Here is a 20,713-nt window from a genome sequence, read left to right as displayed (position 1 = left end):
CATGTCCATCACATGGCTCTTACCTGTTTCCTTGGCTTTAACTCTCTCTCTTCAATTCAGGATTAGTTCTGCTTCACATGGTGTCCCCAGACTGAGATAAAATGCCTGGCACTCTGAGGATACTCCATAGCTATCTAATGAATTCAAGGACTACAAAACCTTTTGTTATACCCACAGGTTAAACTTGGTCCTTAAATGGTAATACTGCCATTAAATAAGTAGCTCTAGGGGTCAGTGTTCTGGCTCAGCATATTAAGCTGCCACCTGCAATGCTGGCATATCATATGAGCACTGGTTCAAGTCCTGGCTGCTCCACTTCCAATCCAGTTCCCTGCTAATAATCCTGGGAAAATAGCAGAAGATGGCCCAAGTACTTGGATCCCTGCCACCCACATGGGAGGCTCAGATGGCGCTCCAGGCTTCTGGCTTTGGCCTGCCTCAGCCTTGGCCACTGTGGTCACTTAGGGAGTGAATCAGTGGATGGAAGATCTCTTTCTCTAATTCTGCCTTTTGAATAAGTAAGTAAATCTTTTAAAAATAATAGTAGATTGGGGCTGGCACTGTGACACAGTAGGTTAATCCTCTGCCTGTGGCGCCAGCATCACATATGGGTACCAGTTCTAGCCCCAGCTGCTTCTCTTCCCATCTAGCTCTCTGCTATGGCCTGAGAAAGCAGCAGAAGATGGCCCAAGTCCTTGGGCCCCTGCACCCATGTGGGAGACCCGGAAGAAGCTCCTGGCTCCTGGCTTCAGATTGGCGCAGCTCCAGCTATTGCAGCCATTTGGACAGAAGACCTTTCTCTCTGCCTCTCCCTCTCACTGTCCATAACTCTACCTCTCAAATAAAAAAAAAAAAGGTCATCATTTAAAATAATAATAATAATAATAAAAGATAAGCAGTAAATAAATGAAAAGCTCTGACACCCGCAGCAAACTCTCTGCAGCTCCAGTGTGCTCCCAAGTCTCCCCTCTGGCACCTTTTCCCAGATGGCAAGCGCTGGTCCCACTGAGCGTGGGCTGCACATGACTAAGTCTTCCAGAGGGCCTGCCAGGCTCAGGCTGGAAGATCTGCAGCCTAAGAAGTGGAAGGGAAGGTGTTTAGTGGGCAGCAGCCCTCAGCACACAGAAGCCAACACACGACTGTTATCTTAATGCCAGCAATCCAGCACAACCACAATGCCACAAACCCATGCCCTCCCTGCACACCTCCAGGCAACCTGGGCTGGGGACTTGGCACCGGCAGTCTGGGCTCTGGTGGGAAATCTGGCCTTCCAGCTCCTATGGCTTTGGAAGGAGTTGGGAGAACTCCAAAGCCGTGGGTGGAAGAGGAGCTCCTGACAAGTGACCCATCAGAGCCCAAACAACGGCTTTCTCTGTGCAGCTGGGCCTTGCACCTGCTGCCCGCACAGGGCCCTCTGTGCTACTGTCCTTCCGCACACAGTGATGTCCATACACAGACGGCACTTATAAATACCCTCCAAAGGAGAAGTGAAATCACTGACCGGTTCCCCTTTTCTCTGCTTAGCTGGAGCCCAGCAGCCGAGAGCAGCTGCTACAAACTCATATTCCCTCAGTGTAATGGCTCAACCTGCTTTTATTTTATGGTTGGGAAGTCTTTGGCAAACATCCTGTTTAAAATGAGACGAGACTCGGGGGCTACACGTATCCCTTAGAAACATCAAGCAAAAGGAAACAGAAAGCAAAGCCAAGGGCAAAGGCTCTCCTCTCAGTACCCCATTCAGAGTGAGCATTTTACCTGTACGTAGAAGGTCCTGGAGCTTGTTATTATTTCAAACAGGTTGTCTCTCATGAGGAGATCACTAGACAGAAAAAGAGAAAGGAAGTTACCCGGCCTGTAGGCATGCACACCAAGGACTTGATCTGTCCTACATCAAGGCACCAGGGCCCCCGTCACTAAAAAGGATGGCAGAGTGGAAGTTTCCAGGCCATTCCTCCCTCAGCCCCTGCTGAAAACACTAGAGGGGTTTCCTGCAGCTCCACCTCCTTGAGGCTCCCAGGAGGCACTGCCATCTGGTGGACCTTCCCACACACCCCAGTGCAAGAAGGTAAAGCTCCTTCCCCTCCACCAGATCCACCGCACCCCTACAGTTGTCTCTCTCTTGGTACTCAAGATGCATGGGACGATATATAAAAGTACTGGGTTTTCTAAGATATATTTTATTTATTTGAAAGGCAGAGTGACAGAGACAAGGAGAGACACAGTGAGAGAGACAGATCATCCATCCACGGGTTCACTGCCCAAATGGCCACAAAAGCCAGGGCTGGGACAGGCCAAAACCAAAAACCCAGAACTCCATCCAGGTCTCCCATGTGGGTGGCAGCAGCCTGAGTACTTGGTCCATCTGCTGCTTTCCCAGGTGTGCTAGCAAGCAACTGGATCAGAAGCAGAGCAGCCAGCACTCAATCCACTGGTGCCTTAACCACTGCACCACAACCTGGGCCCCTAAAGGCCTATTTTGAGTGCTTTTTATTTTCCCACAAAAACCCAGCACTTAAGATTTTCTCCATTTTATGGACGAGGAAAACCAGGCTGCAAGACCTTACAAGACTCACGTATGGTGGCACAGATTTAAACCCAGGTCCAACCTCAGAGGCTGCACTTTTAATCACTCCTGCAGGAGCCAACTCCTCTTTTCCAAAACCATCCTCCACCTCAGCAGCAACTCCATCATCCTCACTGAGGTCCTACACTTTGCCTCACTGCACGGAGCCCATGCAGACAAGGAGCCAAGGAGGAGAAAAGCAGGTGAGTGTGGACTGCTTGGGAAGAGAAAAATGCTGACTTCTGCAGGGCAAAGGCAAGAAGCCACTGATGCCCAAAGACAAACCTCCAATTAGCCCAAATTATTTACGGTGGGAAACATCTGCGGTGTGAATGCTGTCACTGGGAGGGCGACATAAGGAGTCCAAGATCTAATTCCCACCCTGTAAAAGAACATAAGAAAGCAGGCCTACACAAGCAGATGTTTGGATGCATGGTACTTGCCAAGAGTTAAAATAACTCCAAGAAAGAAGTGATCACAGTCAGGGTTGCCTTCATTAAAATAAAAAAAAAAGGAAGGAAGGAAATGGCAGGGGACTGGCCAGTGACATGGGCACCGGGCAGAAGGAAGAGGAGCGGGAGACTAAGGCTGAAGGGAGCCAGACAGGGCTCAGGTCTAACCCTGACCCTGGCTAAGGAAAAGGTATTTGGGGCTGTTGTTGAACCACTAAAGGGTGGACATCTGGCACAGTGGTTAAGACAGAGCTTGGGACGCCCACATCCCTTATCACAGTGCAGGGCTGAGTCTCGGCTTCATTCTCGATTCCAGCCTCCTACTAACGCACACCCTGGGAGGCAGCAGGTGAGGGCTCCAGTGCTTGAACTGCTGCTGCCCACATGGGAGACCTGGACGGGGTTCCCTGCTCCCGCTTTGGCCTGGCCCAGCGCTGGCTGTTTTGGGCATTTGGGGAGTAAATCACTGGAGGAGAGTGCTCCGTCTTTCTCTCTCTCTCTCTCTTTTCAAAATAAATACATTTTTAATAATTTTTAATTTAAAAATAAAAATATCATGAGCCTTTGTAACTCCCAAGGGCAAAGTGGAGGTGAAACAACCTCCTTTATCAGGCTGGTCACCACAAACATCAGTGACGAAGGCACCTGCTACAATGCAGGTCAGGTTAACAGGCACCTGGAACACATTCCACTATCATTCCTTTCTGTCTCTGAGTAGAGATGGCTCTTCTTCCTGACTAAAATGTTTCAAGCGTTCAAATCTTTCATGCACATAAGCACAGAGCAATCACAAATTTAACGACGATGGTGGTAAAACCAAAGCAGGCAGGAAATCCCCACCCTTTCACATCTGCTTGTTGCTTTCAACTCAATTCAGTGCAACATGCTGGGTTCTGTGGAGGTCACAAAGTCTCACCAGCCGGCACCCTGCACAGCCCCCAAGACTTCCTTTCCTGCTCCCTTATTTCTTTCACTCAGAGTTTAATGTGGCTCTGGAGGGGCAGAGATTTAGGGAAAGCTTAAAGCACTCCTAGGATAGAACCCCCACCCTTGGTTCCTTAAGCTGTGCCAACACTCCCGGGGGTGGAGGAGATGGGTACATGCAACAGTAACAAGTCACCTCACGATTGCTCTGCTTCCAAATCAGCTTCCTGCTAACGTACCTGGAGCGGCAGCAAAAGATGACCTAAGTGGGAGACCAGGATGGAGTTCCTGGGTCTTGGCTTCAGCTTGGCCCAGCCCTAACTGTTGCAGCTATTTGGGAAGTGAACTAGTAGATGGAAGACCTCTCTCTCTCTCTCTCTCTCTCACCTGTCTTCCTTGTCTTTCAAATAAATAAATCTTTAAAAGAATGCTTAAGGGGCCTCACATGTGCAGGCGCCCTCCAGAGTCGGGACCACTCAGGGACCTCCAAGGATCTGGCCGTGCCCAGTCTTCCCTCTGCTCACTGCCCACCGCTGGAGCCACACTGCTGGAGCTTCCGCCTACAGCTTCTTCTGTGAATTATAAATGGGCCCTGGAAACCTCCGTAATCTGTATTCTATAATAACCGTCATTTGTAAGACTCAGCAAAGTGCCTCTGTCCCTGCTTCCCTGGGTCACACAGAACCCTGCTTTCATGTGAGACCACCCACGCCTTCATGGAGAACAGGCCGCCTGCTGCTGGTAGCCCTGAGGCGATGTGTGCAGGCTGCACCAGCGCGGCCCACAGGATGGAGAGACACAAATGCCCCGTCTCTCAAGACCACACACAGATGGCCCCAAAGAGGATTTCCAGATGCCCAGAAACATTGGCGGGGGGGGGGGGGGGGGTCTCTAAAGTTTAATCCTAGGTGCATCTGCATTTGGGGTTGGAAATGGGGGAATCCCTTGCAAAGTCCCAAACCCATCCTCTATGCACCAGGCCCTTGAAAAGTGATCATCTCCTACTAGAATCATTCCCAGTGGGGTAACAGAGAAATGCTGTGATTCACCCCTGTATTTCTGGCACAAGAGGGCCAAAAGGAAGAGAAGACAAAAGGCATAAGAAGTCAGGAAAGAGGCCCCAGCATGAGCAGGTGTTGGCGACTTACAGACTCGGTCCCTCCTCTGAAGACTGAGCTTCAAGCACCCAAGAAGCACCAAGCTCTGCTCTCTTCTTTATTTCTACATCTTTCTTTCCCTCCACCTGAAATTCCTTTTTTAATTATATTTGTTTGAAAGGCGGAGTGACAGAGAGAGAGGGAGACACAGAGAGAAAACGAAATCTGCTAGTTTCACTCTCCAAATGGCCTCCATGGCTAGGGCTGGACCAGGCTGACACCAGGAGCCTAAGTGGGAGACCAGCTGGGTCTCCCACATGGGTGGCAGGGGCCCAGGCACGTGGGAGACTTTCTGTTGCCTTCTCAGGTGCATTAGCTGGGAGCTAGATCAGAAGTAGAACAGCCAGGACCTGAACTTGTGTGCTCATATGGGATGCCGGCATCACAGGTGGCAGCTTAACCAACCACACCACAGTGCCGGCCCCTGCACCTGAAATTATGACAGGCTCAACGACTTAGTGGCAAGAGTAAGGCATCAGAAGAGGCTACGTGACTGCACCCCGTGCCAGCCTGCACGCAGCAAGTCAGGACACTGGGCTCCCACCCCTCACTCTAGGAAGAAGACAGGAACTCGTGAACGTGGCCTCAGGAGAGCAGTGAGTGACAATCTGCGTAAATGAAGGTTGCAGAGGGCAGGTGCAGCTGCCACGAGAGAAACAGTAAGCAGAGGGAATTACCCAGACTTGACCAGACACTCGTGGGTCTTGAGGACATCCTTGAGCAATATGGTGCGCAGCGGTTCTCGGTCCTGGTGGGGAAGATGCAACCGCAGATGAGTGAGGCTGTGCACCAGGCACCACGACCCAGACCATTCCCTCCTCCAACTGCTGCCTCCACCCAGCCTTGCCGACAGCCTGCTCTCAATCAATCTACGGAGAAAGTGCTCGGTGGCTCTGACTACCCAGAAGCCCGAGGGCCACCTGAACAGCGTTGTGAAGTCACGTACATGAGAAGGCTGGGACAAGTCAGAGCTGCTCCTGACATCTGGGCGTATGCCCAGGTGCCCATTCACACATGCTCTCCCCTGGGATGTAGTCATATGTCTCTTAGGTCTCTCACCAGGGCCCCCACGCTGCTACGAACCTGCTCACACTTGAAGTAGCAGATGGTGAAGTCGTCGAGTGCAAAGAAGCGGCGTTTCCAGCTCTTACGCTGAAATGGAAAATAAAGGGCAGGACGTGAGGACGTGTGCCTGCTTCTTCCGGCCTCCTCTTGCCTCCGCTCCCTGCATGCCACAACCCCAATCCGGCTGGGGCTGACATACTCACCACGTTCCCTTGCTTCACACAGTAGCCACTCTTAATGAGGGGCGGCCCCGTGGAAGCGCGGCAGCCCGACGTGGGGATGTAACTCTGAGACCTCCGAAGGATGGCGTGGGAGCCTGGCTCGCTCCCTTCCTGCCCATCCCCGCCATTCTAGAAGGAAACGGGTTCAGGATTAGCACCTCCCTCTCACTCTTGTATGCAGCTGCAGCCCCCGCCCGCCTCCAGCCATCTAGCCAGCCAGGTTCCTTGCCTCTTGGACTGGGTTGGTCCAAGAAGAAGTAGACAAGAAAACAAACAGTGACTCTGCTGCTGTCAGGTGCTCTCTTGGGTGCCTGGGGAGGCTGGGGAAACCCAGGAGAAAGGACAAAGCACACGCAGAGAAGAGGGGGTGGACATTGGGCTTGTTATCAGCCTTTCCTGCACTGTCAACCCAGTTCCCACGGGTTTTACAAGGCAATCTCCTTGAGCTCAACCACAGGAGCCACCACCTTCAAGAGGCAGCAACCTCACTGTCTACACTGCCATCCTCCCGCCCACCCCTGCCCTGCATCTTCCCGATGGCCCCATCGGCACCAGCTCCCCTCATGCGGTCCACCCGTCCCACACTGCAGGCCTCTGTGTCTGTCACCAGCACATCATGGGCACTGCCAATACCCACTACCCCCTGACAGCATCAGTCGGGCCCCAGCACCTGGCTGATGGGCGTGTGCACCACCACCCCTCCGATGATCTCGGTCTTGTAGGCCACCTGTGGCTTCTTCTCCAGGGCCTGAGGAGCTGTTAAGCTTTTGAGAACTTCAGTCGACAGGGGTAAGTTCCCAACTTTGGGTACCTGGGAAGAAGGGTAGCATGGTCAACAGGGAACAGAAGGCTTGGAGAAGTTGGAAGGCCAAAGCAGGGCTGGGGGTAGGGGTAAGAAAAGCCACTATACCAAGTGAGACTCTGCTCTCTCTTCACCCCAGCCCAACAACAGAGCCATATGTGAACATGGAGAACTCAGCCAGCCACACCCCCAAACACACACACACACACACACACACTCAAATGTACTCAACACCTACTGTAAGCCAGTCCTTCGGGCTACAAACCTAAGATCAAATATCAAACAAGATAAACATGGTGCTTACATGCTCTCGGGGTGAACCATAACAAAACTTGTAGTAGCAAAAGAAGCAGTGAAACTGCAAATGGCAGTGAGTGTAGTGGGAGCCAGGACAGAGAACAGTAAAGGAGCTCCCTGAAATGGAGCAGGCAGCTAGGGCAGGTGCTGAGAGAGAGAGAGAGAGAGAGAGAGAGAGAGAGGATGGGGGAGGGGGAGAGGGGGAGGGAGAGAGACTGAACAGCAACCTGGAAGAAAGGAGCCAGGAGAAAAGAGGGGAGGAAGTCTGTGACGCAGGTGGAACAGGTAAAAATGCAGGTGCTACAGGCTGAGCATCCCTAATCTGAAAACCTCAAGACCCAAAAAGCTCTAACATCCTGCAGGCTTGACCCGGGAAGCCTGTGCACTGCCGGGGTGGTGGGGCATTCTTCTGCAAGAAGACAAGTTTCGTGAACACAGCCGCTTTATTAACGACCATGCACACTTTTTAAAGGGCAGGCAGAAGGGGCGTAACTAACTCAGGGCAACATCAACTCTGTAGGATAGAACCGATATTGGGGCTGCTATGTTTCTCCAATCAGCTTGAAGGTCACGTAGCTAAGACAGCCTTCCAGGTGGTCTTAATGGGCCACACCTGGGAGCTCTTAACCTGATTGGCAATTACAGGGCCCTTTAACAGGTAGGGAAAAGTGCCTGGGGCTCCCGCCACCTGCCAGCAGTCAGGTTGTGGGGTCCTTCCCGGGAGGCATGGTGTGCCATGCTCGCAACCTCCTGCATGGGCAGGGCAGGGAAGGCAGACTGCCCGCCAGGTACAGGATCACCCACAAAAATCCCAAACTTTCTGAGCATGGAGTTGGTGGGGAATTCCACACCTGACTTCATGTGACAGGGCACAGTCAAAACACAGGGGCACTAAAAATACAGTATGAAAGGACCTTCAGGCAAAGTGTACAAGGTGAATCTGAAACGTATGTGAATTTCATGTTTTGACTTAGGCCCCATCCCCAAGATATTCTACCATATACATGCAAATATTCCAAAACCCCAAAATCCAGAATCAGGAACCCTTCTAGTCCCAAGCATTTCAGATAAAGAAACCCAACCTGTGTACGTTACAGAATGAGGGGCACACGAGCCTTGCGGCTGAGGGCCTGGGGTTTACCTCTTGACCTCCCAGTTTCGGGGTTAGCAGCTTTGGAAAAATCACAGAAGCTCTTGAGCCTCAAGTGTCTCATGTGCAAAGAGGAAAGAGAGAAGAGGTGTACATCCCAAGAGCTGTTGCGCTGATAAATATCTGATAGAGTATACAAACTGAAACAGTTTGGAAACCCAAAAATACGGCAGAATATTTAATTAACGCTTCACACACGGCACTAGAATTTAGAGTCCTTTTGGAAGAATGAGTTCTCTTTGTTCCTATCCAACAGAGAACTTTCACAATGAGCTGGAAGCCACAGGCCAGGGGTTCCAAACTGGCGGCCCACAGGTAGGCAGACTCCACCCAAAGCATGCCTGTTTGTCCTTTAGAATGTGTTTTTTCAGGCCGGCGCCGCGGCTCACTAGGCTAATCCTCCACCTAGCGGCGCCGGCACACCGGGTTCTAGTCCCAGTTGGGGCGCCGGATTCTGTCCCGGTTGCCCCTCTTCCAGGCCAGCTCTCTGCTGTGGCCAGGGAGTGCAGTGGAGGATGGCCCAGGTGCTTGGGCCCTGCACCCCATGGGAGACCAGGAGAAGCACCTGGCTCCTGCCATCGGATCAGCACGGTGCGCCGGCCGCAGCGCGCCGGCCGTGGCGGCCATTGGAGGGTGAACCAACGGCAAAAGGAAGACCTTTCTCTCTGTCTCTCTCTCTCACTGTCCACTCTGCCTGTCAAAAAAATAAAAAAAAGAATGTGTTTTTTCAATCTACACCAAAAGGTTGAGATAGTCACATGACAGCTCAGCTGCAGTTCCCTCCTTGTTAACTGAGAAACGCAGGCTTAGTTTGGCCCAGTCCCTACCGTTCTCTGCTCTACCGAGGTGTTCCATCTAAAGTCACGTATCCATCTTTCTGCTGCCATTTCTTCTGCTTGCCACCTCACCCATTTGTACTAGATTCCGCAAACTGTAAGGAAATCTCTCATTTTGCAAAATGAGAGGGCTGGAGCAAGGACGAGTTACATCCATTGCCCGGAGCCGTGATGAACTGAACCGACTAGACCACGCCTCCCACAGTGAGCATGTTGCAAACGGCCTCACAATCCCACCCTCCCGAGAACCCAACACAGTCGCCCTGGGCCAGCAAAGCAACTGCAGGGCTCAGTCTGCCGCCATTGCACACCCTTCCCATTCAGACCCAAGGACACAGAACCTTAGAGCTCCAGAGAACTGCCCACAACAGAGACCTGGATTGAGCACCTCGTCTACACTTGGGAGCACACTACAGAAACTTAGCAGAAACTGGAATTAAAAGATGTTTGTTTCAATGAAAGAAGCACAGTTGAAATTCACGCATAGTGATTTCACCATCTGCCTTCCCCATGAAGTTTTTGAAGGCCCGGCAGATCGAAGGATGGCCCCTGCCCCCACCTCTCCGGCTCAGGCCAGCTGTGTTTGCCCCTCTTCCTTCCGGCTGACTGACAGTGGTGGCAGGCGCCATTTCCTGGCCCCCATTCAGTGCCGGGCAGTGTACTAAGCTCTTTGCTGCGTTACTGCATTGTCTCTACTCTTCAAGCAAACATCCTCCATTTTACAGAGGGGGTGAACTTGGAAAAGTTCATGGAAACGAAGAATGATGGGGGCTGGTGCCTTGGTGCAGCAGGTGAAGCTGCTGGCATACAGTGCCAGCATCCCGTATGGACGCCGGTTCAAGTCTCAGCTGCTCCACTTCTGATCCAGCTCGATGCTAATGCACCTGGGAAAGCAGCCAGAAGATGGGTCCAAGTGTTTGGTTCCTGTACCCATGTGGGAAACCTGGATGAAGCTCCTGGGTCCTGGCTTTGGCCATTTAGGGAGTGAACCAGCACATGGAGGTTCTCTCTTACTCTGTTTCTGCCTATTCCTCTCTGTAACTCTGCCTCTCAAATAAATAAAATCTTTTTACAAAAACGAAGAAAATTGTTCCCTGCGTTGCTAAATACCACCACCTCCTTAAGTCATCATTTCGAATTTCCTGTGAGTTTTGCAGTTGTGGAATCAAATTGTTTAGGGCTGGGGTATTTAGCGCTATCAACACCACGGACCACAGAAATTCCCCTAAATCACCCAAGCAATTTCCAGAACCCAGCAGAGAAGGAGGGAAGCAACTCTTTCCAGTTCTCGGTGGTCAGAAGGGGATCCTAGAAGCTCGATGGTTGTGCTGTCTCCGGAACTTGGGGGGCCCACACACAGCAACTGGTCCCTCCCTCCCGGGCTGCTCTGCTCACAACTCAGCTCTCACACCCTCAATCCCAAATCTGTTTCTATTTCCTGAGACTAAAGCAGCCTATAGAGGACATGCTCAACTGTAACTAAACTTCAGGACTTGAAAACGGGGGCGTTCATGTCGTCTGCCCACATCCTAGGGGACTCCTTAAAGGTGTTCCCTCAGGGGCCAGCGCTGTGGCTCACTTGGTTAAACCTCCGCCTGTGGCGCCAGCATCCCATATGGGTGCTGGGTTCTAGTCCCGGTTGCTCCTCTTCCAGTCCAGCTCTCTGCTGTGGCCCGGGAAGGCAGTGGAGGATGGCCCGAGTGCTTGGGCCCTGCACCCACGTGGGAGACCAGAAAGAAGCACCTGGCTCCTGGCTTCGGATCAGCGCAGTGCCAGCTGTAGTGGCCATTTGGGGGATGAACCAATGGAAGGAAGACCTTTCTCTCTGTCCCTCTCTCTCTCACTGTCTAACTCTCTGTCAAATAAAAAATTTTTTTTAAAAAAGAAAGGTGTTCCCTCTTCCACCCACCATGGGGACACCATGGGGTATTCCCGATGGGCAGGTATGCAATGAAAATGAAATCTTCATGGACTCATCTTGCTTCCCACTGGGCATGGCCAGACAACCACAAGGAATGGACTTGGTGTTGTATTTATGAGACACATACAAATTGAAAATAAATTTTTTAAAAATCCAGTTTTGTGGGAAAAGCTATGTTTGAGTTTGTTCCATGTTCCACCTTCTTGGGAAATGCAGAAACTTGAATAATGTCTCCCTTCCCCCCCCCCCCCACCCACCCATCCACCTGTAACTCAGAATGTGATCTTATTTGAAAATAGGGTCCGGAGCCGGCGCCGCGGCTCACTAGGCTAATCCTCCGCCTTGCGGCGCCGGCACACCAGCTTCTAGTCCAGGTCGGGGAGCCGGATTCTGTCCCGGTTGCCCCTCTTCCAGGCCAGCTCTCTGCTGTGGCCAGGGAGTGCAGTGGAGGATGGCCCAGGTGCTTGGGCCCTGCACCCCATGGGAGACCAGGAGAAGCACCTGGCTCCTGCCATCGGATCAGTGCGGTGCGCCGGCCACGGCGGCCATTGGAGGGTGAACCAACAGCAAAAGGAAGACCTTTCTCTCTGTCTCTCTCTCTCACTGTCCACTTTGCCTGTCAAAAAAAATAATAAAATAAAATAAAGAAGAAGAAGAAGAAAAAAAAAAAGAAAATAGGGTCCGGGACAGGCGTTGTGGCACAGCTGGTGAAGCTGCCGCCTCTGACGCCAGCATCCCACATCAACATCAGTTCCAATCCCAGCTGCTCCACTTTCAATCCAGCTCCCTGACAATGCACCTGGGAAGGCAGCAGAAGATGGCCCAAGTGCTTGGACCTCTGCCGCCCACCTCGCAGGCCCAGATGGAGGTCCAGGCTTCTGGCTCCAGCCTGTTTCAGCCCTGACCATTATGGCCATTTGGGGAATGAACCAGTAGATGGAAGATCTCTCTCTAACTCTGCTTTTCAAATAAATAAATCTTAAAAAAAAAAAAAAAAAGAAAAAGAAAATAGTGTCTTTGAGATGTACTTAGTTAAATTAAGATGAGGACATAGTGATTTAGGATGGGCCCCATGTCCAGAGCTGATGTCCCCATCAGAAGAAAAGAAGCCACACAGACCGGGAAGAAGGACAATGAAAGCAGAGAGGCAGGACCATCTTGACCACTGCACCAAACACCTGACCTCCCCTCATGGTGCTTGTAGATGGATGGCTTTCCCAGCACAGGCTCATGGGGGGTCCAAGCAACCCCTGGAAGCAAGAAAAATATATCCTACAACAGGAAGAAGTTCTGACTTCTGTAGCTACTACAACAAATTTCAAATGTCCCATCACATAGAAATGACAAATGCCTGAGATGAGAGAGAGCTATGCCCGTGGTTCCAGACATGACCGATACACATCATGTACATACAGTGGTGTCGTTCTCTGCCGATATGTATCATTATTAAGTGTCAAGTGACATTTCTAAAGTTCTGACTTTCTTCCTCATGTGCTCTTTCGCTGCTACGTCCCAGAGTCAGCAACCCATTTTCAGGGCTCCCACGTTCTGGATCAGCATCTCAGGTTACCCAAAACAAGTCTGCCCAGGAATCCTACCAGGACCACAAGGGGGACCCTCCACAGACTTCCCTTTGAACGTGATTCAAACTCACACCCTCAGTTCCAACTTGTGGTCTTTCAGCTTGGGTACAAGAGGTAGGGGACAGGACCAGGCTCCTGGCGAAAGTACTGCCACCATCTGACTTTATCCCCACCCCCTCCCGCCGCAGGGGGCACTGTCACTACCCCCAGAAAGGAGAAGAAACCATACGTACAGTGATCTTGCTGGCTTGGTTCAGGGCTTCCACCCAGTCCTTCAGATCTTTCTGGTCGTTAGCTTGAAGAAAGTATCTCTGAGACAGGGCGTTGATAACTACAAAAGTCACGGAGAAGAAGGGAGGAGATCCCAGATCAGAAACCAGCAACACAAGACTCCACAAAGCTGAAATTCGAAGCAGCAGAGACAGATCAACCCCGCAAAGCAGACCAAGAAAATGATCATGATGTTAAAATAACTCACCAGGCCAGAGGCGAGTATTCACCCTGCCACGTATTTAGTAAGACTTATTTAGTGGCTACAGGAAGGACACCTGACAGCACTAACACCAGCCTTACAGTGCTGCTCTGTGGTCACGGAGAGAGAGGCTGTTGCCGGCCTGTCCTCACTAAGACTCCCCATGAACTGCTTTGCTGTGATCGACAGTCGTGATGATACACACATGATTTTGGACCCAATGTATTCTTCCCACTGGCACAGCTGGCTGGGATTGGAAAACAGTACAAAGTTTGCCCGAGATCAAATCTATAATCGTGGCCTCATTCTCAACCTGTTCTTTCCTCTGGGTTCATAATTTTTTTTAATGTCTGATGACCACAAAAACTGAAGGTCATTTTTGAGCTTAGCAATGATATTTGAAAGAAATGATCGAGGGGGCAGGCATTGTGGTGTAGTGGGTTAAGCAGCTGCCTGCGATGCCAACATCCCATAAGGGCGTTGCTTCGTGTCCTGGCTGCTCAAATTCCAATTCAGCTCCCTGCTAATGGCATGAGAAAGCAGCAAAAGATGGCTCAAGTGCTTGGGACCCTGCCACCGATGTGGAGACCCAGATGAAGCTCCTGGCTCCTGGCTTCAGCCCAGTCCAGCTCCAGCTGTTGCATCCATTTAGGAAGTGAACCAGTAAATGGAAGATTCTCTCTCTCTCCCTCTCTCTCTCTCTCTGTCTCTCTTGTAACTCAAATAAATAAATAATTCTTTGAAAGGGAGAGAGAGAAGTGAACATCAAAAAGGTTTGAACAAATCTGAAGTTCAGAGAGAAGACAGCTCAAAGGGACATTTTATTCTCCTAGCATAAGCCTGAATAACAGGAAAAGAATATCATAGGTAAGACATAAAAGTCATGAGTTCATTTATTCACTCAACGAATATTTACCTAGTACCCTCTGTGTGCCAGGAATCACTGTATAAGTGCTGAGGATCTGTGACAAGGCAGAGGGATATCCCTTCCTTCAAGAAGCTTACCTTCAGGACCACGGGGCATTTGCTTAGAGCACTTCGTACAGTTCTCAGACCACAGGGAGAGCCAAACAAGGATTATACAACTGGGGCAAGCAGGTGGCGCAGCAGGTTAAGCCATTGCTTGGGATGCCCACATCCCACCCACATCAGAGTGTTGAGTCCTAGCTCTTCCACTTCTGATCCAGTTTTCTTGTGGGAGGCAGCGGAGAGTGGCCCAAGTACTTGGGTCCCTGCCACCCATGTAGGAAACCCAGATGGAGTTCTAGGCTTGTAGCTCTGGCCTGGCCCAGGCTGGGCTGTTGCAGACATTTGGGGAGTGAACAAGCAATGGAAAATTTCTCTCTTTCTCTTTCCCTCTCGGCCCCCTACCCTGTCATTCTGCCTTTCAAATAAATAAATCTTTTTAAAAAAGATTAGGGGCAGTTTGAGACCTGGCTGCTCCACTTCTGATCCAGCTTTCTGCTATGGGCTGGGAAAGCAATAGAAGAAGATGGCCCAAGCCCTTGGGTCCCTGCACCCACATAGGAAGACCCAGTGGAAGCTCCCGACTCCTGGCTCAGCTCCAGCCATTGTGGCCAATTGGGGAGTGATTCAGCATATGGAAGACCTCTCTCTCTCTGCCTCTCCTTCTCTCTCTGTGTAATTCTGACTTTCAAATAAATATTATTATTATTATTGACAGGCAGTGTGGACAGTGAGAGAGAGAGACAGAGAGAAAGGTCTTCCTTTTGCCGTTGGTTCACCCTCCAATGGCCGCCGCGGCCGGCGCGCTGCGGCCGGCGCACCGCGCTGATCCGAAGCCAGGAGCCAGGTGCTTCTCCTGGTCTCCCATGGCGTGCAGGGCCCAAGCACTTGGGCCATCCTCCACTGCACTTCCCTGGCCACAGCAGAGAGCTGGCCTGGAAGAGGGGCAACTGGGACAGAATCCGGCGCCCCGACTGGGACTAGAACCCGGTGTGTTGGCGCCGCAAGGCGGAGGATTAGCCTAGTGAGCCGCTGCGCCGGCTCAAATAAATCTTTAAAAAATAATAAAAATAAAATAAAAAGAATTGTATGACTGAGTCACTGAATTCACTGATGATTCAATGACTTGAAGTGTCCACAGAGTGGCTCTGCTTCCTATGCTATTGCTTCCCCAATGCTGTCACTCATTTGGCAACAACTGAGGTCTTACTATGGTTTGGATGTGGTCTGTTCCTTAACAGTTCATGCGTTGGAAGCCTGGTCTCCAGTCTGGAGTCTGGCAATGTCCCAATGGTGGGATCTTAAGAGGTAAGGAGCCTTGGGGCCAGCATTGTGGTATAATGAGTTGAGCTGCTACCTGCAACACTAGCATCCCATATGGGCACCTGTGCAAGTCACAACCACTCCACTTCCAATCTAGCTCCCTGCTGATGCACCTCGGAAAACAGCAGACAGCCCAACTGCTTGGCCCCTGCACCTTCATGGGAGATCCAAATGAATCTCCTGGCTCCTGGCTTGGGCCTGGCCCAGCCTTGGCTGTTGTGGCCATTTAGGGAGTGAACCAGCAGATGGAAGAGTGCTCTCTCGCTCTCTCTCTCTCTCTCTGAAACTCTGTCTTTCAAATAAAATAAATCTTTGAAAAAGAAAAAAAAAGGGGGCTGGCACTGTGGCACAACAGGTTAAAGCCCTGCCCTGAAGCGCCAGCATCCCATATGGGTGTCAGTTTGAGTCCTGACTGCTCCTCTTCCCATCCAGCTCTCTGCTATGGCCTGATAAAGCAGTAGAAGATGGCCCAAGTCCTTGGGCCCCTGCACCTGAGGGGGAGACCCGGAAGAAGCTCCTGGCTCTTGACTTCAGATAGGCTCAGCTCTGGCCATTGCAGCCATCTGGGGAGTGAACCAGAGGATGGAAGACCTCTCTCTCTGTCCCTACCTCTCTCTGTAACTCTGTCTTTCAAATAAATAAATAATTTAAAAAAAAAAAGAAAAGAAAAAAAAAGGTCAGACACTGGACACCAGCAGCCCATATTGGAGCACTGGCTTAAGTCCCAGCTGCTCTATTTCTGATCCGGCTTCCCATTAATGGACCTGGAAGGCAGCCGAAGATGGCCCAAGGGATGGGCCTTGAACCCACATGAGAGACCTAGAAAAAACTCCTGGCTTCTGGCTTTGGTATGGCAAAGCCTTGGCTGTTGTGGAGAGTGAACAAGCAGACGGAACCTCTGTCTCTTTCTCTTCCTCTCTCTAACTCATAAACCCTCCCTCCAAGTACTCCCATCATGATGCCATCTGCATGATTCGATGCAGCCAGGGGGCCATCACCAGAGCCTGTGCCGTGCTATTTGGACTTTCAGCCCCCAACACTGTGAGCTCAATAGACCTCTCACTCTCTTTTTAAGAAGTTACCCCGCCTGGGATATCTCAATACAGTAACAGAAAACTGATTACTGCAGCAAGTCTCCACCTCTTCTGAGCACACCAGGACTCAGCTCTAACAGGATGGCTCCTGCAAACTTCTCCCCCTGGGGCATCAGCAACCTGAAATGTTACATGTATGGTCCTGCAGTTATTAGCAGTCTTTGTGCCAAGCCCAGAGAAAGAGAGGAATCAGCTGACATGCAGGAACATCACCGTGAGTCCAGTCACTCACACCACAGGGTGCAGTCACACGTGATCACATACAAAAGAGGAAGTCGCTGCACAGCATGAAGAAAACCCGGCCCTGGCTCAGTACTTACCAAAGCAAAACGGAGTTTTTGGTTTCTGCTTTGGGGTCGCTATGCTCACCTAAATCAAGCAAAAAAAAACAAAAGTTTTGCAAATTTTTTTTTGGTGAAATGTTTCAATTTATATAAAAGCATTATCAAACATGAGAGGACATTGTAAAGACCAAGTGAAACACTGCACTCATTGTCTATGTTAGGAAATAGGTATTATCAGTCCTGTTTCTTAGAAGCTCCCTGTGTGGCCCTCTGGGCAGAATCTCCACCCTTAGAGATAACCACTATCTTGATGGTTCTGCAAAAAACACTTTTAGAAGCCACTGAGTCCTCACAGACCTGTCCTGGCCCCTTCCGCATCTGCTAGGATTCCACTCTGTTTTCAACCACTGGCCACATCCGCCTGCCGGAACAGTTCCCCAGGTTGAATATGCAGTGGCTACAAGGTGAGCTCTCAGAAAGATGACTCCCTCCCTCCCTGCCACTCACTGCCTTTAGATGCACTCACCGGCTGCCCTTCTTTCTTCTCCGCCTGCCTCCCCGCCACGGTAGGCAGTGTCCTGGTGCCCAGAGTGGGCTGGAGGGAATCAGAGGACCTATGTGTGTAAGGGAAGGGCACGGGCCAGAGGAAGTGCTTTATGCCTCCTGTTGCTTTACTTCAGCTCGCTTTGGCCACCCTACCCCTTGCATGTGCGTTCCTGAGTGTCTGCACAGGTGAGCACCCGTCATTCAGGCTCAGACACACTGAAGGGTTAAAGGTAGTAAGCCACGTTCCATCACGTGCCCACAAGGACTAGGAGATGAGCCTTGAGGAAGGCCGAGTTCCCCTGGAGCAGGCCTCCCCCCATCATACGTGGGATCCCAAAGAGAGGCAGGCCCCTCTCCATGGGACCTAGGCAGGGGCCCATTTACACCTGGGTTCCTATCACCCACGTGGGAGTCCCGGATTGAGTTTCCAGTTCCCTGACCCACGTCATTACAGACACTTGGGGAGTGAACAAAAGGAATAAGAGTTTCTCTCTCTCTCTCTCTCTCTCATATCTATCTCCACTTACATCTTACATCTCTCTCTGCCTCTTTTTTTTTTTTTTTTTTTTTTTTGGACAGGCAGAGTTAGATAGTGAGAGAGAGAGAGACAGAGAGAAAGGTCTTCCTTCCGTTGGTTCACCTCCCATGTGGCCGCTGGTGCGTTGCTGCCGGCACACTGTGCCGATCCAAAGCCAGGAGCCAGGTGCTTCCTCCTGGTCTCCCATGCGGGTGCAGGGCCAGCACTTGGGCCATCCTCCACTGCACTCCCGGGCCACAGCAGAGAGCTGGCCTGGAAGAAGAGCAACTGGGACTAGAACCTGGCGCCCCAACCGGGACTAGAACCCGGGGTGCCGGCACCACAGGCGGAGGATTAGCCTAGTGAGCTGCAGCGCTGGCCTCTCTCTGCCTCTTAAAGAGAAGTTTAAAAACAATTTTAAGTTTATGGAAAGTTTGGGAAGTGGAATTTTTTTAAACAGAGATTTATTTGAAAATCATAATTACACAGAGACAGAGTGGAAAGAGAGCTCTTCCATCTGCTGGTTCATTCTCCAAATGGCTGCAAAAAGCTAGGAGCCAGGAGCTTCATCCTAGTCTCCCATGTGGATGCAGGGGCCCAAACACTTGGGCCATCTTCCACTGCCTTTTCCCAGGCCATTAGCAGGGAGCTGGATTAGAAGTGGAACAGCCGGGACTTAAACTGGTACCCAAATGGGATGCCAGTATTGCAGGTAGTGGCTTTACCCATTACGTCACAATGCTAGCCCCATGGAAAGTGGAATTAAAAGGTAAGTTTAGGGGCCAGTGTTGTAGCATGGTGGGTTAAATTGCCACTTGGGACACTAGCATCCTACATCAGAATGCCAGCTTGAGTCCTGGCTGCTCCATTTCTGACCCAGCTCCCTGCTAGTGCATGTGGGAAAGCAGCAGATGATGGCACAAGTACTTGGGCCCCTGCCACCCACACAGGAGACACAGCAGTTGTGGCCATTTGCGGAATGAACCAGTAGACTGAAGCATGCTCTCTACCCCTCCACCTCCCTCTCTCTGTCACTTTGACTTTCAAATAAATAAATCTTCTTAAAAAATAAAAAAAAAAGTTATAAAAAAGGTAACTTTATTTTGGTCCAGAAATTTTTTTCAAAATTCTTTTTCATAGTACTTATTTTCATAAGCCTTTTGAAAACTCCTCTATGTACAGATTTCAAAAAAATTTGCACCAAAATTAACTTATCGTTTAATTCCACTTTCCACAAACGTTTTGGAAGTATCTTCAAATTAGAAGCCAGGAGTTAAGAAAAATCTTGAGTTAAAATTAAAGTCTCTTCAGGGATCACAGTTACTGGGGTCTAATCATGACTGGCTCGTCAGACAGCTGAGTTCTAGCTCTGGGCTCTAAGTTCTTCCTGAAGACCTGCCCAGATTCCAGAGTTAATACTGCCCCATATACTCAACTGGGAACTGAGGCAACACCTATGAAAGATCAAAAGAAAGACAGGCAGTACAGCCCAGGCCCGGGAGACAACGTCAATCACAGGTGTCCAGGTCACTGTGTGACCTCTATTCCCTGTCCCATCAAATATGGAAGAAATAGCGTCAAGTTTTCATAGGGTTGTCCTGAGGATTTAATATAAAATACAGGGCCCATTTGTAGCTCCTGACATCTCATTTCCTTTAAAAATCCATCCCACACGTTAACACAGGCAGTGCCACACTGGAAACATGAACAAAACACTGGGAGCCCACAAGCTTCTCATAGCCAGAAAAAAATAGGTATAGATGTGGAAAAAAAAAATCCTGCAATATCCAAGCTTGATAAATACTCAGTAACATGTCTGCATAACATTGTAGCAACCTGACTGAAAGTTATTAAATGTATACAAGACATCACATTAAGCCAATTTCATTTCATTTTCAACTAAGCAATTGGAAAAAAAAAAAAAAAAAAAACACTGCATTTGGAAATGATCAGTAGCTTAAATTTTCTTAGTTGATAAGACTCCTTGAGCGTGTGTGCAGGATGGCTGCCCCGAGTTCTGAGCCAATCCTCAGTTAGATGAGTTACAGGAAATTCTTTCTGAAAGTAAAATGAGGAAAATCCTTCCAACTGTTTTACAGTCAATGCAATACTTTCCGTGAGGTACATGGGTGCATTTTGGTGTCGGATGGCGCTCACAAGCTCTAAGATGGTTTAAGCAACGGTAAACCCACCCTACACAGATCTCCCAACTTCAGTCTTCACAACTCCACAGGCAACAAGCGGGACCCTGGCTTTCCACAACCAATAGTTGCGTCCCCCGTGCTGTCTGGCTTTCCTGGGTTTCTGTGCCCACTTTCAACGTGAACCACACTGCGTGCCTTTATCCTGCTGGGTGTGATGTGCTGATGTGTCAGTGCCTCACTTTCTCTTTCCATCCCTCAGCATCCATGCTGCCAGGTTTCCTCTTGTCTGTAAGATTCTGCTGGTCAGGCAGGCCCTGGGCTTCTGCACAATCCCGACCACCCCAGAAATACTTGGCCACTCTGGTTTTTGACCAATGTTGCAGGCATTTGGGGAGT

General features: G+C 50.4%; 1 protein-coding gene across 3 annotated transcripts in view; it reads right to left on the bottom strand.

Annotated features, from left to right (window-relative positions):
• The window catches only part of PLEKHA2 (pleckstrin homology domain containing A2), a 108,296-nt gene that overhangs the window by 14,636 nt on the left and 72,947 nt on the right, over positions 1 to 20,713 (bottom strand). For all 3 annotated transcript variants that reach the window (XM_008273961.4, XM_008273960.4, XM_002720775.5), the window contains 7 exons: positions 17,147 to 17,195; positions 13,205 to 13,302; positions 7,053 to 7,193; positions 6,365 to 6,511; positions 6,180 to 6,248; positions 5,774 to 5,844; positions 1,756 to 1,819 (listed from right to left, as the gene is read on the bottom strand). In XM_008273961.4, the coding sequence (XP_008272183.1) occupies positions 1,756 to 1,819; positions 5,774 to 5,844; positions 6,180 to 6,248; positions 6,365 to 6,511; positions 7,053 to 7,193; positions 13,205 to 13,302; positions 17,147 to 17,195 (639 nt within the window). The remainder of the gene's footprint in view (positions 1 to 1,755; positions 1,820 to 5,773; positions 5,845 to 6,179; positions 6,249 to 6,364; positions 6,512 to 7,052; positions 7,194 to 13,204; positions 13,303 to 17,146; positions 17,196 to 20,713) is intronic.

The sequence above is a fragment of the Oryctolagus cuniculus genome, chromosome 2 (assembly GCF_964237555.1).
Source record: "Oryctolagus cuniculus chromosome 2, mOryCun1.1, whole genome shotgun sequence".
Classification (NCBI taxonomy): domain Eukaryota; kingdom Metazoa; phylum Chordata; class Mammalia; order Lagomorpha; family Leporidae; genus Oryctolagus; species Oryctolagus cuniculus.
Note: the sequence above shows the minus strand (reverse complement) of the source record. Positions and strands in the feature narration are given on the sequence as shown.